General features: G+C 43.5%; 1 protein-coding gene across 4 annotated transcripts; it reads left to right on the plus strand.

The window, feature by feature from the left end:
* Nucleotides 1-278: 278 nt before the first annotated feature.
* LOC115157549 (uncharacterized) lies at nt 279-21,817 on the plus strand. Of its 4 annotated transcripts, none has more exons than XM_029705909.1 (12): nt 279-869; nt 2,675-2,812; nt 4,300-4,437; nt 7,242-7,445; nt 10,187-10,324; nt 10,639-10,719; nt 10,848-11,483; nt 13,545-13,760; nt 14,104-14,143; nt 17,852-17,897; nt 19,077-19,296; nt 19,399-21,817. In XM_029705909.1, exons 1-12 carry the CDS (start codon nt 522-524, stop codon nt 20,932-20,934), a joined length of 3,741 nt encoding a protein of 1,246 aa, XP_029561769.1. In that variant the 5' UTR covers nt 279-521; the 3' UTR covers nt 20,935-21,817. The 4 variants fall into 4 exon arrangements, with proteins under 4 accessions (XP_029561769.1, XP_029561770.1, XP_029561772.1 ...); XM_029705910.1 differs by having other exon boundaries at nt 280-869; nt 7,242-7,379; XM_029705912.1 differs by lacking the exon at nt 10,187-10,324 and having other exon boundaries at nt 280-869; nt 7,242-7,379.
* The last annotated feature ends 1,785 nt before the right edge of the window (nt 21,818-23,602 follow it).

Genomic DNA, 23,602 nt, shown 5'->3' on the forward strand with positions numbered 1-23,602 from the left:
AACAGCAAAAATTCAAAAATCGCTGGAGGACAACTTTTGGGGCTCCAGAGTGGCCCCCCGGTCTAAGACACTGCAATCCCAGTGCTAGAGGCGTCGCTACAGACCCTGGTTTGATTCCAGGCTGCATCACAACCGGCCGTGAATGGGAGCATCATAGGACGGCGCACAATTGGCCCAGCGTCGTCAGGGTTAGGCCATCATTGTAAATAAGAATTTGTTCTTAACTGACTTGCCTAGTTAAAAATAATACACTTTTAAACGTCAGCAATGGGGTGTGTACGTCCCAATGATCCCATATAGCAATGAACAAAGTAACACAGACGGATATCCTGCGCGCAGTATACCAAACGGATGTTTGCATCCAGATATTTATATCCCTTATAATATCGTTTTGTTGTATCTGTGCAGACCTACGCCGAAACATTGTTAATGTGAGAGGCCAAACGTCTACCAAAGGTCGGCTCGTTAACGTTAGTTTACCAAAGAGAGTCGACTGAAACAGACTTGATAGCGCAGTGATAATGGTGGGTTGGTGTGCTGTACCCGGTTGTAACACACAGGAAGATGAAGATATTCTTTATCATTGCTTGCCGGCGAATGATGTGCAAAGATGCAGACGATGGTTAGCAGCCATACAAAAGGATGTCAATTTACCAGTGGAAAGGCATAGACATTTCTTAGTGTGTGAACACCACTTCAGACCAGAGGAATATGAAAAGGATTTGATGGCAGAGACAATGGGCGCCAAACATAAGAAAAAGCTTAAATCCACCGCGATTCCCACCATATTTCCATGGACTGATTACATTTGGAAGAGAATTCAGCCATACAGAAAACATTTGAATGCGTCCGGAAGTGAAATGTTTCTGGTAGGTTTGTGAAATCCCCTGAGAAACCCTGCCACCAAAACGGAACGTTAGTGCCCCCATTACGGAAAATTCGGCTTGCTAAACATATAGTTTTTTCAACTTTTTTTCCCCCAAAGCCTCAATTTCCCAGTATTGGGGACCAATGAAAATGTATCATTTGTGTCATAGTTTCATAATCAAATATCACATACCAGGGCGGTTTATCAACTACAACACTTGCAATGTAGTACTTGCAACTATACTAGTGTTGTGATGCAGGTCTGATACATATGCTTAAACTTTTAGCATCATAGAATTAGAATACCAGAATGGACAAACTACATTACATTGTCAAAAGTATGTGGACACGTGACTGTTGAACATCTCATTCTAAAATCATGGGCATTAATATGGAGTTGGTCCCCCTTTGCTGCTATAACAGCCTCCACTCTTCTGGGAAGGCTTTCCACTAGATGTTGGAACATTGCTGCAGGGACTTGCTTTCATTCAGCCACAAGAGCATTAGTGAGGTCGGGCACTGATGTTGGGAGATTAAACCTGGCACGCAGTCGGCGTTCCAATTTATCCCAAAAGGTGTTCAATAGAGTTGAGGTCAGGGCTCTGTGAAGGCCAGTCAAGTTCTTCCACACCGATCTCGACAAACCATTTCTGTATGGACCTCACTTTGTACACGGGGGCATTGTCATGCTGAAACAGGAAAGGCCCTTCCCCAAACTGTTGCCACAAAGTTGGAAACACAGAATCGTCTAGAATGTAATTGTAGCGTTAAGATTTAGCCTGCCAGCTTCAGTGGAACGATTCCACACATCTTTTCAAATGAACTGCCAGATGTGCCAACGTTCCATAGGAACGAGGCGAAGCGAGAGGTTTCACTTGCCTAAATCTGCCCAGAATACATGTAAACCCAATGCGTTTCTATGGGCTTATTTTTGTACCTAAGCTTGTTGCTTTTGGGACAACAACTCCCATTGTTAGGGCGGAGACATGAGCATTTGGTTACCGACGTCATTTATATACAGATTTCAGGCTATACACACTGGCTGAAATCAGTTGATGTTAGGATTTAGACAAGTTTTAAATGCAACAAGTTCTGATATTGTATCATATTATAAACTGGGTGGTTCGAGCCCTGACTGCTGATTTGGCTGACAGCCGTGGTATATGAGACCATGGGTGTGACAAAATATTTATTTTTACTGATCTAATTATGTTTGTAACCAGTTTATAATAGCAATAAGGCACCTCGGAGGTTTGTGTGATATAACCAATATACATACCACGGTTAAGGCCTGTGTCCAGGCACTCCCTCAGGCCTTATTGCTTAATTTCACACCTTTCCAAGAAAAGCAACATTGATACATTTATGGTCTGTTTACATACTGTATATTTTAGAGGAAATGTATAAATTAAATTGGTATAAAACCTGTATAAACTATATAAATAAAAAGCATGAAATGAATCACCTAGGTCTTTACGGTCAGTGCTATCCAGCATCCTTGGGACATCCCTATCCTAAACCCTAACCTTATCCCTTACCCTTACTTAACCTTAACCCCATTTTAAATGTCAACAATGGGGTAGGGACGTCCCAAGTATTCCAGATAGCACGGACCATGCCTTTTCTGCATTAATTCCAATTAGACTGGTTTGGATTTCTCCCCAAAATGGCTTCTATTATCATACCATTCTGGAACTTTGAGGGTTTATGACATAGCCCCTCTAGTAATTTAATAGGATCTCTATGCGTAGCACACATGGAGAATGTTATGACATCTCTCCCTCCTTTTCTCTTGTCCCCATTGTAGAGTGCAGTTGGCAGACTTGGTGCCAAACCAAAAGTTGAGCCTGGTACAACAACAACAGGAGCAGCATCCCGGATGTCAACATCAGTGGTCCAACAACCTGCTGTACTTCCTGTTGCTTTTTCAACACAGACTGTGAAGGTCAGACTGCAGCCTCTTGCTCAAATCCATTTCAAATCAAATCAAATGTATTTATATAGCCCTTCTTACATCAGCTGATATCTCAAAGTGCTGTACAGAAACCCAGCCTAAAACCCCAAACAGCAAGCAATGCAGGTGTAGAAGCACGGTGGCTAGGAAAAACTCCCTAGAAAGGCCAAAACTTAGGAAGAAACCTAGAGAGGAACCAGGCTATGAGGGGTGGCCAGTCCTCTTCTGGCTGTGCCGGGTGGAGATTATAACAGCACATGGCCTAGATGTTCAAATGTTCATAAATGACCAGCATTGTCAAATAATAATAATCATAGTAGTTGTCGAGGGTGCAACAGTCAGTAACACAAGAGTAAGTGTCAGTTGGCTTTTTCATAGCCGATCTTTGAGAGTATCTCTACCGCTCCTGCTGTCTCTAGAGAGTTGAAAACAGCAGGTCTGGGACAGGTAGCACGTCCGGCCAACAGGTCAGGGTTCCATAGCTGCAGGCAGAACAGTTGGAACTGGAGCAGCAGCACGGCCAGGTGAACTGGGGACAGCAAGGAGTCATCAAGCCAGGTAGTCCTGAGGCATGGTCCTAGGGCTCAGGTCCTCCGAGAGAGAGAGAGAAAGAAAGAAAGAGAAAGAGAGAATTAGAGAGAGCATATTTACATTCACACAGGACACCGGAAAAGACGAGAAATACTCCAGATGCGACAGACTGACCCTAGCCCCCCGACACATAAACTACTGCAGCATAAATACTGGAGGCTGAGACAGGAGGGGTCAGGAGACACTGTGGCCCCATCCGATGAAACCCCCGGACAGGGCCAAACAGGTAGGATATAACCACACCCACTTTGCCAAAGCACAGCCTCCACACCACTGGAGGGATATCTCCAACCACCAACATACCATCCCGGGACAAGACCGAGTATAGCCCACAAAGATCTCCGCCACGGCACAGCCCAAGGGGGGGGGGGGGCCAACCCAGACAGGAAGACCACGTCAGTGACTCAACCCACTCAAGTGACGCACCCCTCCCAGGGACGGCATGGAAGAACACCAGTAAGCCAGTGACTCAGCCCCCGTAATAGGGGTAGAGGCAGAGAATCCCAGTGGAAAGAGGGGAAACCGGCCAGGCAGAGACAGCAAGGGCTGAGTCCCCCAATAATATGCTTAAAATGCACAGTGTTGTTACAGGTCTGATATTCTTAAAGCATGGTAGTGTAGCATATGGGGAACTGCGAGACTCACTCCTAATCCTGAAGTGTCACCCCTTGCGCCATTGAAGAAGGCCTTTTTCGGTGGCGCGTGGGTTGTAACGCATCACAAGGGCGGTCACATGTTTGTGAGGAAGAGAGGTCCTGACTTCCCCCTGAATTAGAGGGAAGCAGTACTCACTAAGCAAGCAGCATGGTATTTTTACAGTAGCATGCATGGAGAATGGCCGCTGTGTTATGACATCTCTCCCTCCTTTTCTCTTGTCCCCATTGTAGAGTGCAGTTGGCAGACTTGGTGCCAAACCAAAAGTTGAGCCTGGTACAACAACAACAGGAGCAGCATCCCGGATGTCAACATCAGTGGTCCAACAACCTGCTGTACTTCCTGTTGCTTTTTCAACACAGACTGTGAAGGTCAGACTGCAGCCTCTTGCTCAAATGCATTTCAAATGAGTCCCCCAATAATATGCTTAGAATGCACAGTGAAAAACTGAAATAAGGGCAATAGGAAACATAAAAATAACTCACAATCTACAGCAATCCTTTAAGTGGACCACAAAAAAATATTAAATACTTAGGATGTTTAATAAGTGACAACAAATATATAAAGATAACTTTATCCCATTACTCAACAATATGAAATGCTTAATAAGTGACAACTCACTTCCTAAAAACACAACCGTATGAAACAGTCCTTGGATAGCTTCTCCGATTTCACAGATAAATAGGTCCACATAGAAAACTAAAGGCATAGAAACTGGAAATGACTTGCTAACAGGAAATAAATGTATTTCCATGACAGAATTAATAAGTAATGTTGGACTGACCCATGTAGATAACTTAAAAGTTACATATTACAACATTTTGATTTGAAATCTTTTGGACATCGTAGCAACCTTGAGGGAATCTTATTTGAGTCAGAAAATGATGTTCATATGATAGGCTCTCTGCAAGGTTTTGTATATATGACCTATCTAACTGACAATCTGTTAGAAAATCAATAAATAAACTAGACTTAAAAATAACGGATGTTGGCACAGCATCTTGTGCCAACATCAGTTATTTTTAAGTCTAGTTTATTTATTTATTTTCTAACAGATTGTCAGTTAGATAGGCTCTCTGCAAGGTTTTGTATATATGACCTATCTAGAGAGCCTACCTAGGGAAAGTTGGAGCAGAACTAACGAAATTACAGTTAAGGAAAATGTACGCTTAATCCAGTATAAACTAATGTATATAATTGATTATAAACTGGGTGATTCGAGCCCTGAATGATGATTGGACCAATCAGACTATATACCATGAGTATGACAAAACATGTATTTTTACTGCTCTAATTACGTTGGTAACCAGTTTATGATAGCAATAAGGCACCTTGGGGGTTTGTGGTATATGGACAACATATCACGGCTAAGGGCTGTGTCCAGGCACTCCGCGTTGTGTCGTGCTTAAGAACAGCCCTTAGCCGTGGTATATTGGCCATATACCACACCCCCCTCGTGCCTTAGTGGTTAATTATACAAGTGACAAAGTTCACAAATTCTACAGCACAATGGCAGAATCATGTCTTAAGTGTAAAACTAATCATGAGTCAATAACCAATGCATTCTGGGAACGCTATGAAGTCAGGAAGTTGTGGGCGGAGCTAGAAAGTTGGCTGTCAGAAGTATTTCAATGTAAACTTACTTTTAATCCGTCTGTCTGCATATTTCAAGACATGGCATATGGGGGTGTAGTGAGATACCCGATGGGTTGGATGATTCTCTTTTCATCACTCATCTTGAAAAAACAAACTTGGAAATCAATCAATCCGCCATCATTAACACAATGAAAAATCAAATGATTTATTATTTAAATATTAAAAGTGCGTGGGCTATGGAGAGAAACAAAATGGTGCAGTTTCAAGTCATGTGGCAAACAATAATGCAGGCACTAGGGATGTGGGGTGTGGCCAGGCACTAGGGATGGGGGGTGTGGCCAGGCACTAGGGATGGGGGGTGTGGCCAGGCACTAGGGATGGGGGTGTGGCCAGGCACTAGGGATGGGGGTGTGGCCAGGCACTAGGGATGGGGGTGTGGCCAGGCACTAGGGATTGGGGGTGTGGCCAGGCACTAGGGATGGGGGTGTGGCCAGGCACTAGGGATGTGGGGTGTGGCCAGGCACTAGGGATGGGGGTGTGGCCAGGCACTAGGGATGGGGGGTGTGGCCAGGCACTAGGGATGTGGGGTGTGGCCAGGCACTAGGGATGGGGGTGTGGCCAGGCACTAGGGATGGGGGGTGTGGCCAGGCACTAGGGATGTGGGGTGTGGCCAGGCACTAGGGATGGGGGTGTGGCCAGGCACTAGGGATGGGGGGTGTGGCCAGGCACTAGGGATGGGGGTGTGGCAAGGCACTAGGGATGGGGGTGTGGCCAGGCACTAGTGATGGGGGTGTGGCCAGGCACTAGGGATGGGGGGTGTGGCCAGGCACTAGCGATGGGGGGTGTGGCCAGGCACTAGGGATGGGGGTGTGGCCAGGCACTAGGGATGGGGGTGTGGCCAGGCACTAGGGATGGGGGGTGTGGCCAGGCATTAGGGATGGGGGGTGTGGCCAGGCATTAGGGATGGGGGTGTGGCCAGGCACTAGGGATGGGGGGTGTGGCCAGGCTCTAGGGATGGGGGGTGTGGCCAGGCACTAGGGATGGGGGGTGTGGCCAGGCACTAGGGATGGGGGTGAGCATGCAGGTCTGGGCAGAGGAGATGTAGTCGTTGTTCATGTGTGTATGTTTTGTATTTGGTGTAACAAAACAAACAAATGAAAAATATAAACAAATCAAAAGAAGAATGCACAGCGTTGTGTTGCAGGTCTGATATCCTTAAAGCATGGGAGTGTAGCAGATGAGGAACTGTGAAACTCCCTCCTCAGCCTTGAAGTGTAGCCCCCTGTGCAACAGAAGGTCTTTTTCAAAAGCACAATGGGTTGGAAGGCTTCACCAGGGAGGTCATGTATGTTTGCAAAGCAGAGGACCGGAGTTTGAATCTTGGTATCAAGGGGAAGCGGGACTCGCTAATAGCAAGCAGTGCGCTGGGTTTTATAATGGTGCCGTTGGACTCTCGGATCTTGGTCGCTGTGAGTGTGGGGGGGGGAAACTCACTCCTCAGCCATTGAAGAAGGCCTTTTTCGGTGGCGTTATGTGTGTTATGACATCTCTCCCTCCTTTTCTCTTGTCCCCATTGTAGAGTGCAGTTGGCAGACTTGGTGCCAAACCAAAAGTTGAGCCTGGTACAACAACAACAGGAGCAGCATCCCGGATGTCAACATCAGTGGTCCAACAACCTGCTGTACTTCCTGTTGCTTTTTCAACACAGACTGTGAAGGTCAGACTGCAGCCTCTTCTGGTATCCAGGGGGAAGTTTCCCCTAGGTACAGATCAAGGATCAGCTGTAAGCTTGAGCGGTATACCATATAAACCGTGTACCGGGTATATGGAAATAGCCACGGGATGGTTTTTCAATACCATCTGAAAATGTTTTTCAATACTTTTTAATATTTGTAGCTACTTTTTAAGTAAATACCTGCAGTGAACTTGTGCAACATGTTAGGAGATAAAGCAGATTTCGTTCTTCATTTTATCTGTCACATTATTTTACATTATGAAGCTTACCGTAGTTCCACCAGAACAGTTGAGCCAGTCACGTGTGTTTGTAAATGGTAAAACAGGAGAAAGCTGTGTATTGACGGGGTCGTGTTTTATATTGAAAATGTTTTTTTTGTTTCAATAGAGTGATCAGGGACGTGCAACTATAGTTTTCCTTCACAGAAAATATATTAGTGCAACATATTCGGTGGAAAATAGCTTAATTTTCATCAGATGACAATAGAAGTGCAACGCTATTTGACTTGCAGCCACACAGGTAAATGAGCTTACATTGGAAAAAGCAGTCTTTTTTGCAAAAACTATGCATGGGCATCATATTTCCTAATGTTTTGCTTAAAGTTAATCTAGCATTTTACCTGAGAAAAGTAGGCTGGCTACACAGAAAAGAAACCGGGGGAAAAGTAGCTTTACATCAGTCAGAGCGTTGAAGCACATAATTTGGCTAATGCTGAAGCACATAATTTGGCTAATACTGAGCAGAAATTCCTGACCAAAATATAAAACGCAACATGTAAAATGTTGGTCACATTTTTCATGAGCTGAAATAAAAAAGATCCCAAACATTTTCCATACGTACAAAAAGTGTATTTTTCCTTACATTTTGCACAAATTTGTTTACATCCCTGTTAGTAAGCATTTCTCCTTTCTTCAAGATAATCCATCGACCTGACAGGTGTGGCATATAAATAAACTGACTAAACAGCATGATTATTATTACACAGGTGCACCTTGTACTGGGGACAATAAAAGGCCACTCTAAAATGTGCAGTTTTGTCACACAACACAATGCCACAGATGTCTCAAGTTGAGGGATCACGCAATTGGCATGCTGACTGCAGGAATGTCCACCAGAGCTGTTGCCAGAAAATGTAATGTTAATTTCTCTACCATAAGCCGCCTTCAACGTTGTTTTAGAGAATTTACCAGTACGCCTAACCAGCCTCACAACTGCAGACCACGTGTAACCACGCCAGCCCAGGTCTTTCAAATCCAGCTTCTTCACCTGCTGGATCATCTGAAACCAGCCACCCGGACAGCTGATGAAACTGTGGGTTTGCACAACCGAAGAATTTCTGCACAAACTGTCAGAAACCATCTCAGGGAAGCTCATCTGCGTGCTCGTCGTCCTCACTACGATCTTGACAAATGCTCACCTTTGACGATGGCGGTTTGCTGATGTAAACGTTGTGAACAGAGTTCCCCCATGGTGGAGGTGGGGTTATGGTATGGGCCTATATAAGCTACGGACAACGAACACATTTGCATTTTATCGATGGCAATTTGAATGAACAGTGATACTGTGGCGAGATCCTGAGGCCCATTGTCGTGCCATTCATCTGCCCCCATCACCTCATGTTTCAGCATAATAATGCACGGCCCCATGCCGCAAGGATCTGTACACAATTCCTGGAAACTGAAAATGTCCCAGTTATTCCATGGTATGCATACTCACCAGACATGTCACCCATTGAGCATGTTTGGAATGCTCTGGATCGACGTGTACAACAGAGTGCTCCCGTTCTCTCCAATATCCAGCAACTTCACACAGCCATTGAAGAGAGGAGTGAGATAACATTCCACAGGCCACAATCAACAGCCTGATCAACTCTATGTGAAGGAGATGTGTCAAACTGCATGAGGCAAATGGTGGTCACACCAGATACTGACTGGTTTTCTGATCCACGTCCTCCTTACCTTTTTTTAAAAGTATCTGTGACCAACAGATGCATATCTGTATTCCCAGTCATGTGAAATCCATAGATTAGGGCATAATTCGTTTATTTCAATTGACTGATTTCCTTATATAAACTGTAACTCAGTAAAATCTTTGAAATTGTTACATTTTGCGTTAATATTTTTGTTCATTGTACAATAAGAAGCATTTTAGATCTGTGTTTACAAAACGCAGTAAGATATTTATTGTGTTTTTATTTCTTTTTTTCCTGCATGTGTACTAAGCCGGTAAAACCGTAAATCCCGGGATGAATGACGGTTAGATGATCTGTATACCGCCCAACCCTAATCAACTTCCCCAATCTTAACCTTAACCACAATTGTTGAAAATGTAGAACTTAGGAAATATCATCTTCCAGGGACAACTTTAACCCTACACCCTCTTGCTCATATGCATTTGCCATCATTCCTCTAAAAAGATGCTTAGAATGCACAGTGTTAAAAAAAAACAAAAAAACATTTAACCTTTATTTAACTAGGTAAGTCAGTTAAGAACAAATTCTTATTTACAATGATGGCCTACACCGGCCTACCCCGTCATTGTAAATAAGAATTTGTTCTTAACTGATATTTCCTAAGTTCTACATTACAACGAGGGCCTACCCCGGTCAAACCCAGATGACGCTGGGCCAATTGTGCACCGCCCTGTGGGACTCCCAATCACAGCCGAATGTGATACAGCCTGGATTTGCAGTGTTACAGGTGTGATCTGAGTAAACCATGGTAGCATGCATGGAGAATGGCCGCTGTGTTATGACATCTCTCCCTCCTTTTCTCTTGTCCCCATTGTAGAGTGCAGTTGGCAGACTTGGTGCCAAACTAAAAGTTGAGCCTGGTACAACAACAACAGGAGCAGCATCCCGGATGTCAACATCAGTGGTCCAACAACCTGCTGTACTTCCTGTTGCTTTTTCAACACAGACTGTGAAGGTCAGACTGCAGCCTCTTGCTCAAATGCATTTGCAATGAGTCCCCTAATAATATGCTAAGAATTATGGTAGAAAATTCCCAGGATTTCCAGAAATCCCGGTATGAGGTTTCCAGGATTTTCTGCTTCTTCCCTTTTGATTCTGTAAATCTTCCACCCTGAAAATTGGGGAAAGTTACCAGAAGTTTGCAACCCTTAGAATATACAGTGTTGTGTTACAGGTCTAATATTCTTGAAACATGGTAGCATGCATGGAAAATAACAGCTGTGTTGTTGTGAAAACTCTCCCCCTTGTTTGCTCCTCTCTACATTGTAGAGTGCAGATGGCAGACTTGCTACTTGGCAGACAAAATCATCAGCAGGATCCCGAAGGTATCAAACTTATAAAGATGCAAAAGTAAGTATGGTACAAAAATCTATTAAATGACAAATTCCAGCCACAATCCTTTTCACCTTTGTCTGTTCTGTGTGGATGGAAAATGTGCAACTACATATTTTCTTACGGCCATTTTTATTTTAATATAGATCAGTTTACGTGTCGGCTCATCGCTACGAACCAGAGTCCTTACCGGACCGTGGGAGACAGTTGCAGATAATTTAGTGCGGGGTCGTTTTAAAGCTATCCCCAAAAACCTAATGGCAATCCCTGGCATGGGCCACGTGATGTTGGAGGAAGTGCTGAAGTTGGTAACTAAAGAATGCGTCAACTTAGTTTCAATGCGTTTCAACTCAGTACTACGCCGGACTAGTCCCCTTTCACTTAAAACCTTCAATTGGACCACTGTGACCGATGAGTGGAAGAACGCAGCTCCAACCTTCCTCCGGTTTCTATCCACTAGCTCAGCTACAGCGGGCTTGAATCCAAATACAACCAAATCAGCAAGGAGTTCTATGGTGGCCATGGCTGGTGCCTTACTACTTAGGGCTCGTTCAAAGAATATGTGTGCAGCCATGTACAGGACCTCAATGTTGCTACGGCAAGGACGAACCAGTACGAGATGCCAAAACAAACTTGCAAAAATGGGAGTTTGTGTTTCAAATCACAGTAGCTTAACAAAGAGGAGAGAAATTACACGATCTTATGATAAAGACTTTGCTGCCTGCCGGACCGCTGTTGAAAACCACCCAATAAGCCTACTGACCAGCCCACCCCATCCAGTGGTGAGTAGAGATGAACATCCGGTATGTTTTTCTAAATGTGACTACATACATTGCCTTCAGAAAGTATTCACACCCCTTGACTTTTTCTACATTTTGTTGTGTTACAGCCTGAATTTAAAATTGATTCAATTGAGATTGTGTGTCACTAGCCTACACACAATACCTCACAATGTCAAGGTGGAATTATGTTTTAGATTTCTTCCAAATGAATTCAAAATGAAAAGCTGAAATGTCTTGAGTATTCAACCCCTTTGTTATAGCAAGCCCAAATAAGTTCAGGAGTGAAAATGTGCTTAACAAGTAATAAGTTGCATGGACTCACCCTGTGTCCAATAATAGTGTTTAACATGATTGTTGAATGACTACCTCATCTCTGTACCCCCCACACATACAATTATCTGTAAGGTCCCTCAGTCGAGCAGTGAATTTCAAACACAGATTCAACCACAGACCAGGGAGGTTTTCCAGTGCCTCGCAAAGAAGAGCACCTATTGGTAGTTGGGTAAAAATACAAATAAATTTACATTGAATATCCCTTTGAGCATGGTGAAGTTATTAATTACACTTTGGATGGTGGGATTTCACAATGAGGCCAATTGTGACTTTAAAGCAGTTACAGACTTGAATGACTGTGATAGGAGAAAATTGAGGATGGATCAACAACAATATTTTCAAGCATGGTGGTGGCTGCATCATGTTATGGGTATGCTTGTCATCGCCAAGGACAAGGGAGTTTTTTAGGATAAAAGGAAACGGAATAGAGCTAAGCACAGGCAAAATCCTAGAGGAAAACCTGGTTCAGTCTGCTTTCTAACAGACACTGGGAGATGAATTCACCTTTTAGCAGGACAATAACCTAAAACACAAGGCCAGTTGCTTACCAAGGCAACATGGAATGTTCCTGTGTGGCCTAGTTACAGTTTTTACTTAAATCGGCTTGAAAATCTATGGCAAGACTTGAAAATGGCTGTCTAGCAATTATCAACAACCAATTTGAAAGAGCTTGAAGAATTAAAAATAAAATTATGTACAGATATTGTACAATCCAGGTCTCCAAAGCTCTTAGAGCCCGGTGTCCAACTCAAGCCACAGAGGGCTGAGTGTCTGGGTTTTCACTCCTCCCTTGTACTTAATTGATGAATTAAGGTCACCAATTACTGTATAGGTGTATAGGAACTGTAGAGGTCTTAATTGGACACATTAAAAGGAGAAACCAAAAACCAGTAGACAGTCGGCATTCCATGGAATGAGTTTGACACCCCTGTCAAAGGTGATTCTAACATGTATTGACTCAGAGGTGTGTACTTATGTAAATTAGATTTCTGTATCTTATTTTCACTAAATTTGCAAACATTTCTAAAAACATGTTTTCAATTTGTCTTTTAGGGATTGTGTGTAGATGGGTGAGAGAAAATCAATTTAATCCATTTTGAAATCAGGTTGTAACACAACAAAATGTAGAACAAGTCAACTGGTATGAATTCTTTCTGTTGTTCCCCTGACTGGGCACTGTAGATAATTGTAGCATTATTCCATAGTGTATTCTTTCCCAATTGTTTCAGCAGTCAGACCCTTCCATCAGGACTGTACTTTATGTCAGGTCTTGGTGCAACATTCCTGTGTTACTGTGTGGCTTAACCCACCAACTAAAATGGTGGTTTTAGGGTTGTTGCGTTTTTGCGATACTTGATTTAAAAAATAATACAAAATAAAAACACGAAACATGCCAAACTCTTTGGTCCTTTTCCACCTGCTTTATGTCAAAATGTGTAGCTTGGAAAATAAACATCTGACTCTTAGTGACAACATAATATTTCCAACATTAGGACTGATTTCCTCAGGAAAATTAAAACCGCTTCATCTTTTGCTTCCTTGCCACGATACCTCGGAGTATGGCGATACTGGTATCGTCACAACCCTAGTAGCTATGGTTAGACCCGTTGACAGTGACTGAGAAGTGCTTGATTTAGTTGGAGTTCAGTTTGCACTTTTGGGACTATTCCATTGGTTTTTTTCCATTGCACTGGTTAATAACTGCACACGTGTTCTACATGTATACAGATGCCACCTTTGTCACTGGAGGATGTAGATCCCGGTTGCTCTGGAGGGAATGTAGCAGAGACTACTGTTGTGTTGCCAGGCAGTGACGATGAAGATGCCGCTGCGCTGACAGATGAGGAGTTCTGGCAGTTCTCCAGGGAGCAGGATGAAGATGAGGATAAAAAGGGGAACAAGACTGCGTACAAGAAGTCAGTCCAGCGGAAACGGGGAAAACGGGTGAGATTTTTGATGGAATGAATATCTGGAATGCAACCAAATCGGTAGACAGTTGTAACTGGTCATTACTATATGAGAGGGAGGGAAGGAGGGTGTCAGGGAGGGAGGGAGGGAGAGGCTATCAGGGAGGGGATATCAGGGAGGGAGAGGCTATCAGGGAGGGAGGGAGGGAGGGAGAGGATATCAAGGAGGGAGGGAGGGAGGGAGGGAGAGGCTATCAGGGAGGGAGGGAGGGGCTATCAGGGAGGGAGGGAGGGAGGGTATATCATGGGTGTTTGGTTGAGGACTAACTATTTTATGATGTTTAGAATGATTGAAATTGACTCCAGATCTGTCCACACAGCTCTCTGCGAAGAACTTCAAGGTGCAAAGGAAAAATAAAGGTTTGTAAAACAATTTAACAAATGATATTCATTAGTAGTGTTGTCACGATAGCAACATTTTACTAATGATAACGATAACAGGCCAAGTATCACAGGGGAAACATTCAGAGTGGCCTAGACTCCTGTTCGTCTTGTCCCTTGGACGCTTGTTCCCGTTTTCTAAACGATATGCGCATGTGCTAAATTAAAAACCTGTCACTGATATTCACACTTTTACTTAATACAACACGTTTTAAATGTAACTTCACACTGTGTAATAGAATACTGCTGTCAGGGATTTCTTCGTCGTCAGACGATATGGCGAAATCATCATCGGAAAATGAGGACCAATATGCAGCAGAGTTGAGATAGTTCATTATGAACTTTTAATAAGTTCCAAAACGAACATACAAAATAACAAAAACGAACTCACGATACACTGACAGTCCTGTTAGGTTTAAACACGGAACAATCTCCCACAATTAAACAGACAAACACACCCAACTAATATAGGACTTCCAATCAAAGGCAACACCACACAGCTGCCTTCAATTGGAAGTCCACCCCAATTAACTCAACATAGAAATAGATCAACCAGACTACATATAGAAATACATCAACATAGACCATAACTCAAAACCCGGAAATAATAAATCAAACGCCCTCCTAACTAACACACCACCCTGAACCACATAAAACAAATACCCTCTGCCACGTCCTGACCAAACTAAAATGACAATTAACCCTTATACTGGCCAGGACGTGACAACTGCATAGAGCGGCTAATTTGTTCATATTTGCAAAGGCCTACAGTTGAAGTCGGAAGTTTACATACACTTAGGTTGGAGTCATTAAAACTTGTTTTTCAACCACTCCACAAATGTCTTGTTAACAAACTATAGTTTTGGCAAGTCGGTTACGACATCTACAATTGTTTACAGACAGATTATTTCACTTAATTCACTGTATCACAATTCCAGTGGGTCAGAAGTTTACATACACTAAGTTGACTGTGCCTTTAAACAGCTTGGAAAATTCCAGACAATGATGTCATGGCTTTAGAAGCTTCTGATAGGCTAATTGACATCATTTGAGTCAATTGGAGGTGTACCTGTGGATGTATTTCAAGGCCTACCTTTAAACTCAGTGCCTCTTTGCTTGACATCATGGGAAAATCAAAAGAAATCAGCCAAGACCTCAGAAAGAAATTGTAGACCTCCACAAGTCTTGTTCATCCTTGGGAACAATTTGTTTTATTTTCCTAATTGGTATAATCCAATCTTTGAGTCTCCTGTTGTTCTGAAATCTCAAAGTAATCTGACTTGTATTGAAACTCTGTATGATTTTAAATGCAGAAAAGGTTTGACATTTTTACATATTAATATTTGTAGTTTATTACCTAAAATGGATCATGTGAAGATCTGGGCCTCTCAGGCAGACCCTGATATTTGTATTGCATCTGAGACCTCTTTAAGTGATGAAACCCTGGACTCCGAGGTTTCTATAGATGGTTACAATGTGTTTAGGGCGGATAAGAAAGGCAAAGGTGGCTGTGTTGCTATTTCCACAAGGAATCTTCTTTCTGTGTCTCTGTTAAAGGCTACCAACAGTCCTAAACAATTTGAATTGTTGGCTTTAAGTCTTCAGTTGGGTTCAAACTCAAAAATAACAGTTGTAGGAATCTATCATCCACCCTCTGCCAAGAAGTGTATACTAAACTAACTCACTGATTTAATTGCCATTTTTACTACCCCAGAGGTGTTGATCGCCAGAGATTTTAATCTTGCATGGGGAACGCAGGATGCTGACTGTTTAAATTATATTTGTTCTAATCTAAATTTGCCCCCGCAAAATTCACAGACTCGGGCCCAGACTGGCAGTCTTTTAGGCAATTGAGAAATATGTGTGTCAAACTAGTTAAAAAAGCAAAATCGGATTTATTATGTTGATTCACTATCTGAATGTACAGGGAACTCAGCTACATTTTGGCTGTTAAAATCACTGAAGGGTTGTGTCTCCTACCGGGACCCTCTACCGGGGCTGCCTACCGGGACTGCCTACCGGGACGGCCTACCGGGGCTGCCTACCGGGACTGCCTACCGGGACTGCCTACCGGGGCTGCCTACCGGGGCTTTCTACCGGGGCTTTCTACCGGGGCTGCCTACCGGGGCTGCCTACCGGGACGGCCTACCGGGGCACAGTGGGTTAACTGCCTTGTTCAGGGGCAGAACGACAGATTTTTACCTTCTCAGCTCAGGGATTCGATCCAGCAACCTTTCAGTTACTGACCCAACGCTCTAACCACTTGGTTATCTGCCGCCCCTATGACGCTACAAGCTTTGCACCACTGTATTTGAGGAGCTTCTCCCATTCCTCTCTGCACATCTTCTCAAGCTCTGTCAGATTGGATGGGGAGCGGTGCTGCACAGCTATTGTCTCCAGAGATGTTCGATCGGGTTCAAGTCCGGGCTCTGGCTGGGCCAATGAAGGACATTCAGAGACTTGTCCCAAAGCCTCTCCTGCGTTGTCTTGGCTGTGTGCTTAGGGTCGTTGTCCTGTTGGAATGTGAACCTTAACCCCAGTCTGAGGTCCTGAGCGCTCTGGAGCAGGTTTTCACCAAGGATCTCTCTGTACTTTTCTCCATTCATCTTTGCCTCGATCCTGACTAGTCTCCCAGTCCCTGCCGCTGAAAAACATCCGCACAGCACGATGGTGCCACCACCATGCTTCACCGTAGGGATAGTGCCACGTTTCCTCCAGACGTGACACTTGGCATTCAGGTCAGAGAGTTCAATCTTGGTTTCATCAGACCAGAGAATCTTGTTTCTCATGGTCTGAGAGTCTTTAGGTACCTTTTGGCAAACTCCAAGCGGGCTGTTATGTGCCTTTTACTGAGGAGTGGCTTCTGTCAGGTCACTCTACCATAAAGGCCTGATTGGTGGAGTGCTGCAGAGATGGTTGTCCTTCTGGAAAGTTCTCCCATCTCCACAGAGGAACTCTAGATCTCTGTCAGAGTGACCATCAGGTTCTTGGTCATCTCCCTGACCGAGGCCCTTCTCCCCCGATTGCTCAGTTTGGCCGGGCGGCCAGCTCTAGGAAGAGTCTTGGTGGTTCCAAACTTCTTCCATTTAAGAATGATGGAGGCCACTGTTCTTGGGGACCTTCAATGCTGCAGAATTTTTTTGGTACCCTTCCCCAGATCTGTGCCTCAACACAATCCTGTTTCGGAGCTCTATGGACAATTCCATCGACCTCATAGCTTGGTTTTTGCTGTACTGTCAACTGTGGGACCTTATATAGACAGGTGTGTGCCTTTCCAAATCATGTCCAAACAATTGAATTTACCACAAGTGGACTCCGATAAAGTTGTAGAAACATCTCAAGGATGATCAATGGAAACAGGATGCACCTGAGCTCAATTGTGAGTCTCATAGCAAAGGGTCTGAATACTTATGTAAACAAGGTATGTTTTTTTTATTTTTAATACATTTGCAAACATTTCTAAAAAAACGTTTTCACTTTGTCATTATGAGGTATAGTGTGTAGATTGCTGAAAAAAGTAAATATAGAATAAGTCTAATGTATCAAAATGTGGAAAAAGTCAAGGGGTCTGAATACTTTCCGAAGACGCTGTACTTTACCCACTTTGAATAATATAATTGTTATTACTGTGAACCCTGGGCAAAATATCAGCGTGACATATGAAACAATGCATCTCATTTTCCACAGCTGTGCTAGCACGTCCTCATGGAAGCAGCGTCGATGCCACTCCTGAGTAAGTCCACATATTCACTTCACTGATGATTCCACATACAGGATGTCAAAATATCAACATGTCTAAAGGGGATCGTAATATAACCGGGAACTAACTACCTTTTGAGACATCTATCTTTTCTTAAAACTGTACTGAACAAAAATATAAAACGCAACATGTAAAGTGTTGGTCCCATGTTTCATGAGCTGAAATAAAAAGATCACAGAAATGTTCCATACGCACAAGAAACTTCTCTCTAATTTTGTGCACAAATTTGTTTACATCCCTGTTAGTGAGCATTTCTCCTTTGACAAGATAATCCATCCACCTGACAGGTGTGGCATATCAAGAAGCTGATTAAACAGCATGATCATTACACAGGTGTACCTTGTGCTGGGGACAATAAAAGGCCACGCTAAAATGTGCAGTTTTGTCACACAACACAATGCCACAGATGTCTCAAGTTGAGAGAGTGTGCAATTGACATGCTGACTGCAGGAATGTCCACCAGCGCTGTTGCCAGAGAATGTAACGTTCATTTCTCTACCATAAGCCGCCTCCGTCATTTTAGAGAATTTGGCAGGACGTCCAAGCGTCCAACAAGTGCATAAATGAAAGGTGAAAACAAAACAAATGTTTCGGCCTCAGGCCATCATCAGTGTAAATCGTTGGAACACACACCTGGCTTTTACTTCAAGGATAATTGCATATGTCACATGATCAACATCTTTATTTTGCATTCAAGCGTCAGTTTTGGATTTATTCCTTTTTTCGACAGTTTGCGGGTCTTCATCTCTTCCTACATATTCACCAGAAGTCACCCATTGAGCATGTTTGGGATGCTCTGGATCGACGTGTACGACAGCATGTTACAGTTCTTGCCAATATCCAGAAACTTTGCACAGCGATTGAAGAGGCCACAATCACCAGCCTGATCAACTCTGCCCCTACTTTTTTTTTTAAAGCTGTCTGTGACCAACAGATGCATATCTGAATGCCCAGTCATGTAAAATCCATAGATTAGGGCCTAATTTATTTAAATTGACTGATTTCCTTATATGAACTTTAATTCAGTAAAATCTTTGAAATTGTTGCATGTTGCGTTTGTTTTTATTTAGCGTAGTCTTAAGTGGCTTTTACATTAACAGCACTTTGTGATGAGCACAATTTTGTTAATTGTCACTTCACCTCCATCCACAGGAGTGGTGACCTGTGTGTGAACAGAGACTGTCTCCTGCAGCTCTTCCGGTTGTGCAGGATGTGTGGATTTGAGTGCAAGGTCAGCTTGCAGGGCCAACAGAGGAGCTTCTCTGTCATTCAGATGTGCCCAATATGCAGTCACACCAGGAAGTGGATGAGCCAGCCTTTTGTTGCTGAGGAAACCTCTGGAGAAAGAGAGACGGAGCTACAGGATGAAGAAGTGGGTATTTAGTTATTTACCTCTGTGACATCATCACAGAACCCTTTAGAGAATGATGCAGACATGCTGATAGTAAAATGTGTTTTTGTTTCTTTTCGTGAGGAACCATGTAAGGACAGAGACCAGGATGACAGTTGTTCGTTGACGATGGAAATCACTGAGAAGATGTGTGACTATGATGAGGAAGTCTGTCCTCGGAGGAAAAGGGGAAAGGAGAGATCAGATGAGAGATCAGATGAGCGATCAGATGAGCGATCAGATGAGAGATCAGATGAGACCGAGTGGAAGCCGTCTGATGAGGAAGACATTGTAATGGACTCTGATTCTTCTGAGGATTTGGAAACGGTAGGTTCCTCTGGTCTAACAGAAGAGGCCAACGTTGATAATTCTCAGAGCGGAATAGAGAAAGAAGAGAGACTTGTGGAGTGGTGCACTGACTGTGGAGCCGAGCCTGTACTCGCCTGCACCACACAACGCCATAAGAAGCTGTATGCCTGTGGTGTGTGTGTGATTGAGGTCCAACAAGCTGTTGGATTTGACCGATTCTACATGCAGTTCGAGGACCCGGCCAGCTTCAAGGAACATGTACGACGTGAACACAACACAAAATGTAATCGGTTGCTCTGTACAGACTGCGGCAAGCGTCACATCAAGAAGGATAACTTGTGTGTGTACAAGATTAAGAAGCTCCGCTGTCGAGACTGTGGTAAACGCTGTCTGAGTGAGCAGGGTCTGTGGAGTCACAGACGTCTCCATCAGAAAGGCCGTGTTTACCCATGTAAGTTCTGCCTCAAGCCATTCAGGACCAAACAGGACAAGCTTACCCACGAGGAAAACCATCTACATCCTTATCATTGCTCAGAATGCTCAGAAAGATTCAAGAACATTAGACTACGGAACAGACACCTTCAGAGCCACAGAGGTCCAACGACAGCCGTCCACAGTGGCCAGAAGCCCCACACATGCCAGCTGTGCCGACGCTCGTATGCCCAGCCGAGGCACCTCAAGTCCCACATGCGCCTCCACACAGGGGAGAGGCCCTTCAAGTGCCAGCAGTGTAAGAAGTGCTTTAATTACAGCGTCAGTCTGAAGAACCACATCCAACGCTATCATGGCCCCGGCTCTCAAGAGCAGGAGAGTCGGGAGACAAACTGTGGGACGGAGCAGGAGAAAGAGTGTAAGCGTCACTTTAAGAAGGATAATTTGTATGTGTACAAGATCAAGAAGCTCTGCTGTCTAGACTGTGGTAAACGCTGTCTGAGTGAACAGGGTCTGAAGTGTCACAGACGTCTCCACCAAAAAGGCAGTGTTTACCCATGTAAGTTCTGCCTCGTGCCATTCAGGACCAAACAGGACAAGCTTACCCACGAGGAGAACCATCGGCATCCTTATCAGTGCTCAGAATGCTCAGAAAGATTCAAGAACATGAATCTACGGGACAGACACCTTCAAAGCCACAGAGGTTCAAAGAGATACATCTGTGATGTCTGCGATAGACGTTTCTTCCAGCTTAAACACCTCCGGAAACATACAGCTGTCCACAGTAGGCAGAGACCCCACACGTGCCTGCTGTGCCAACGCTCGTTCACTGAAAAGAGACACCTCAGGGCCCACATGCGCTCCAAGTGCCAGCAGTGAGAAGTGTTTCAATCGCATAGTCCATCTGAAGATCCACATCCAACGGCATCATGGCCCCGGCTCTCAGATGCAGGGAGAGAGAGAAAAGGAGGGGGAGAGAGAGTAGGAGGTGGAGAGTCAGGAACCAAACTCTAGTACTGAACAGGAGAGAGAGTAGGAGGGGGAGAGTCAGGAACCAAACTCTAGTACTGAACAGGAGAGAGGAGGGGGAGAGTCAGGAACCAAACTCTAGTACTGAACAGGAGAGAGGGGGAGAGTCAGGAACCAAACTCTAGTACTGAACAGGAGAGAGAGTAGGAGGGGGAGAGTCAGGAACCAAACTCTAGTACTGAACAGGAGAGAGAGTAGGAGGGGGAGAGTCGGAGCACCATTAAATTGGGTGGTTTTCCTGACTGACTACAATGCAGATACTTTCCAGATCTCATAGTGCCTGGATAGGTGTTTAACATATCAGCTGACCACATCATGTGATATAGCAATCTGATGGCCGACTAAGCACTCGATGATGTGGCACTGAACCATTGGTTGAGGCAATGCAAAGTCTGAACTGTAGTCAGGCAGGAACGCCACTTCCGACTGACCCAGCGAAGCCGTTGACGTGGAGAAAAAGGACATCATAGTAGAGGGACAGGAAGAACCAAAACACACAAACAAAAACAGGAGTGATTTGTGCCTTTTTGTGGGCAGCTCCAGGTCGCACCAGAATGAACATCAGCCATCTACCATTGTCCTTAGAAAAGTCTGTTATCGTTTTTTTGAGGTTGACAAAAAAATGTTGATTTATAAAAGATTGAGAAATATTTTGAGTGGTTTCCTCATATTCTATGTTACAGCATTGAGGATTTATTAATAAAAAATTAAAAAATATGATTTATGTCCATAAGGTTCAAGGTTTCTTGCAAAATATGTTTTGTGTTTCAGTGTAGTGACAACAGACTCCGATGGCAGACATGGGTGTAAGCAAGGTGCCTCTAAAATCACCGTGCCTCTAAAATCACCGTGCCTCTAAAATCATCACCGTGCCTCTAAAATCACCATGCTTCTAAAATCACCGTGCCTCTAAAATCACCATGCCTCTAAAATCAACATCTATTTATTAAAGTGGTTTTCAATACGTCTCAATACACTTGGTAAAAGATTAAATTATGCTTAGTGGATAACTGCTCAATGATCAACTCAAAAGTTTGTTATATTTCCCATCCTCTCTGCTGTGAAATCAGCGATATTTATCGGGGGTCCAAATCTCACAACAAACAAAAAGAAAACAGTCAAAATAAAAAGACCTCCATTTATTGGACCCAATAATCACAAATCGTAGTTTCTTATTTCAAGATGCGTTCTGTTTCTCTGACCCTACCCTTTTCATGCTATTTTAGGAGGTATTGAGGCTTATTGTTGAGTAGTGGTTATTTGTAAGTAGGTACTCTGTCAAGGTGTGTTAATGAATTTTTTTAATGTTATGAACATTGTGTTACTAAGGGGACATCGAAATGTGTATTAAAACAACAACGCTAACTCTTAATGAGTTGAAAATGTATATTTGAAAGTTCAATATTATACATAAAATAATATCTGGACTACTGGTTTATTTTCCATTCCACTATATGGCACTGTTCCACATGCTGCTCCCATTCAGGGGTCTGAGGATTCAGAAACAAAATAGTTTATGCTCTTGACATGCATCTGTGCATTGGTAGATGTGCTATACATTGTTATAAACAGTTCTGTTACCCTGCTATAGACGTATTATTACTGATAATAGCTGTGTGGTGCTGTCAGAGGCCAAAATTTGCCAGCGGTGAAAGTAGCTTTTTGCTGGGAAAAAAAGTCCCTACTGGTGGTATGACACTGCATCCTATTAGTACAGTCTGAGGATTTCAAATCACCCCCCTTTTGTAGGAAACAACTTTTATAGTTCCAACAGTACAGTAACAAATAGTTGTATAGTGTTGACATAGAGACCATCAATGATAATCACAATTTTCGACAGCGGTAGCCGTAGCTTTCTGCCTTAAAAAAAACCCTGATGACGCAAATCTGAATGGTATGACACCAGATCCTATTAGCAGAGTGTCTGAGAATTCAAAATCACCCAGCTTTATTAGAGACAACTTGTAGAGAACAAACAGTACATTGGCGAATAGCTGTATAGTGCTGTAAAAGATGTCTGTATTGAAAATTGCGATTTTCATATTAGCGGTGGCTGTAGCTTTCTGCTGAAGAAATATCCTAATGATACAAATCGGAATAGTACGACCACAGAACAATGAGCCAGATATTTCACCGGATGTACACTGAACGAAAATATAAACGCAACATGTAAAGTGTTGGTCCCATGTTTCATAAACTGAAATAAAATATCCCATAAATGTTCCGTACGCACAAGCAGCTTATTTCTCTCACATTTGGTGCACAAATGTGTTTACATACGTTAATGAGCATTTTATCCTTTGTCAAGATAATCCATCCACCTGACAGGTGTGGCATATCAAGAAGGGGGGGGGATATTTGTCTGTAATAAAGCCCTTTTGTAGGGAAGAACTCATTTTGATTGGCTGGGCCTGGCTCCCAAGTGGGTGGGCCTATGTGAAACCCATAGATTAGAGCCTAATGAATGTATTTCAATTGACTGATTTCCTTATATGAACTGTAACTCATCAAAATCGTT

Source organism: Salmo trutta, chromosome 21 (assembly GCF_901001165.1).
Source record: "Salmo trutta chromosome 21, fSalTru1.1, whole genome shotgun sequence".
Classification (NCBI taxonomy): domain Eukaryota; kingdom Metazoa; phylum Chordata; class Actinopteri; order Salmoniformes; family Salmonidae; genus Salmo; species Salmo trutta.

What these genes read in the sequence shown, in the direction of transcription:
- LOC115157549 (XM_029705909.1), top strand. Translation starts at nt 522, where the DNA reads ATGGTGGGTTGGTGTGCTGTACCCGGTTGTAACACACAGGAAGATGAA. An exon ending in TTTCAACACAGACTGTGAAG is followed by an intron (nt 10,325 to 10,638) that starts GTCAGACTGCAG and finishes TCTACATTGTAG; the next exon opens with AGTGCAGATGGCAGACTTGC. An exon ending in AGCGGAAACGGGGAAAACGG is followed by an intron (nt 13,761 to 14,103) that starts GTGAGATTTTTG and finishes CTGTCCACACAG; the next exon opens with CTCTCTGCGAAGAACTTCAA.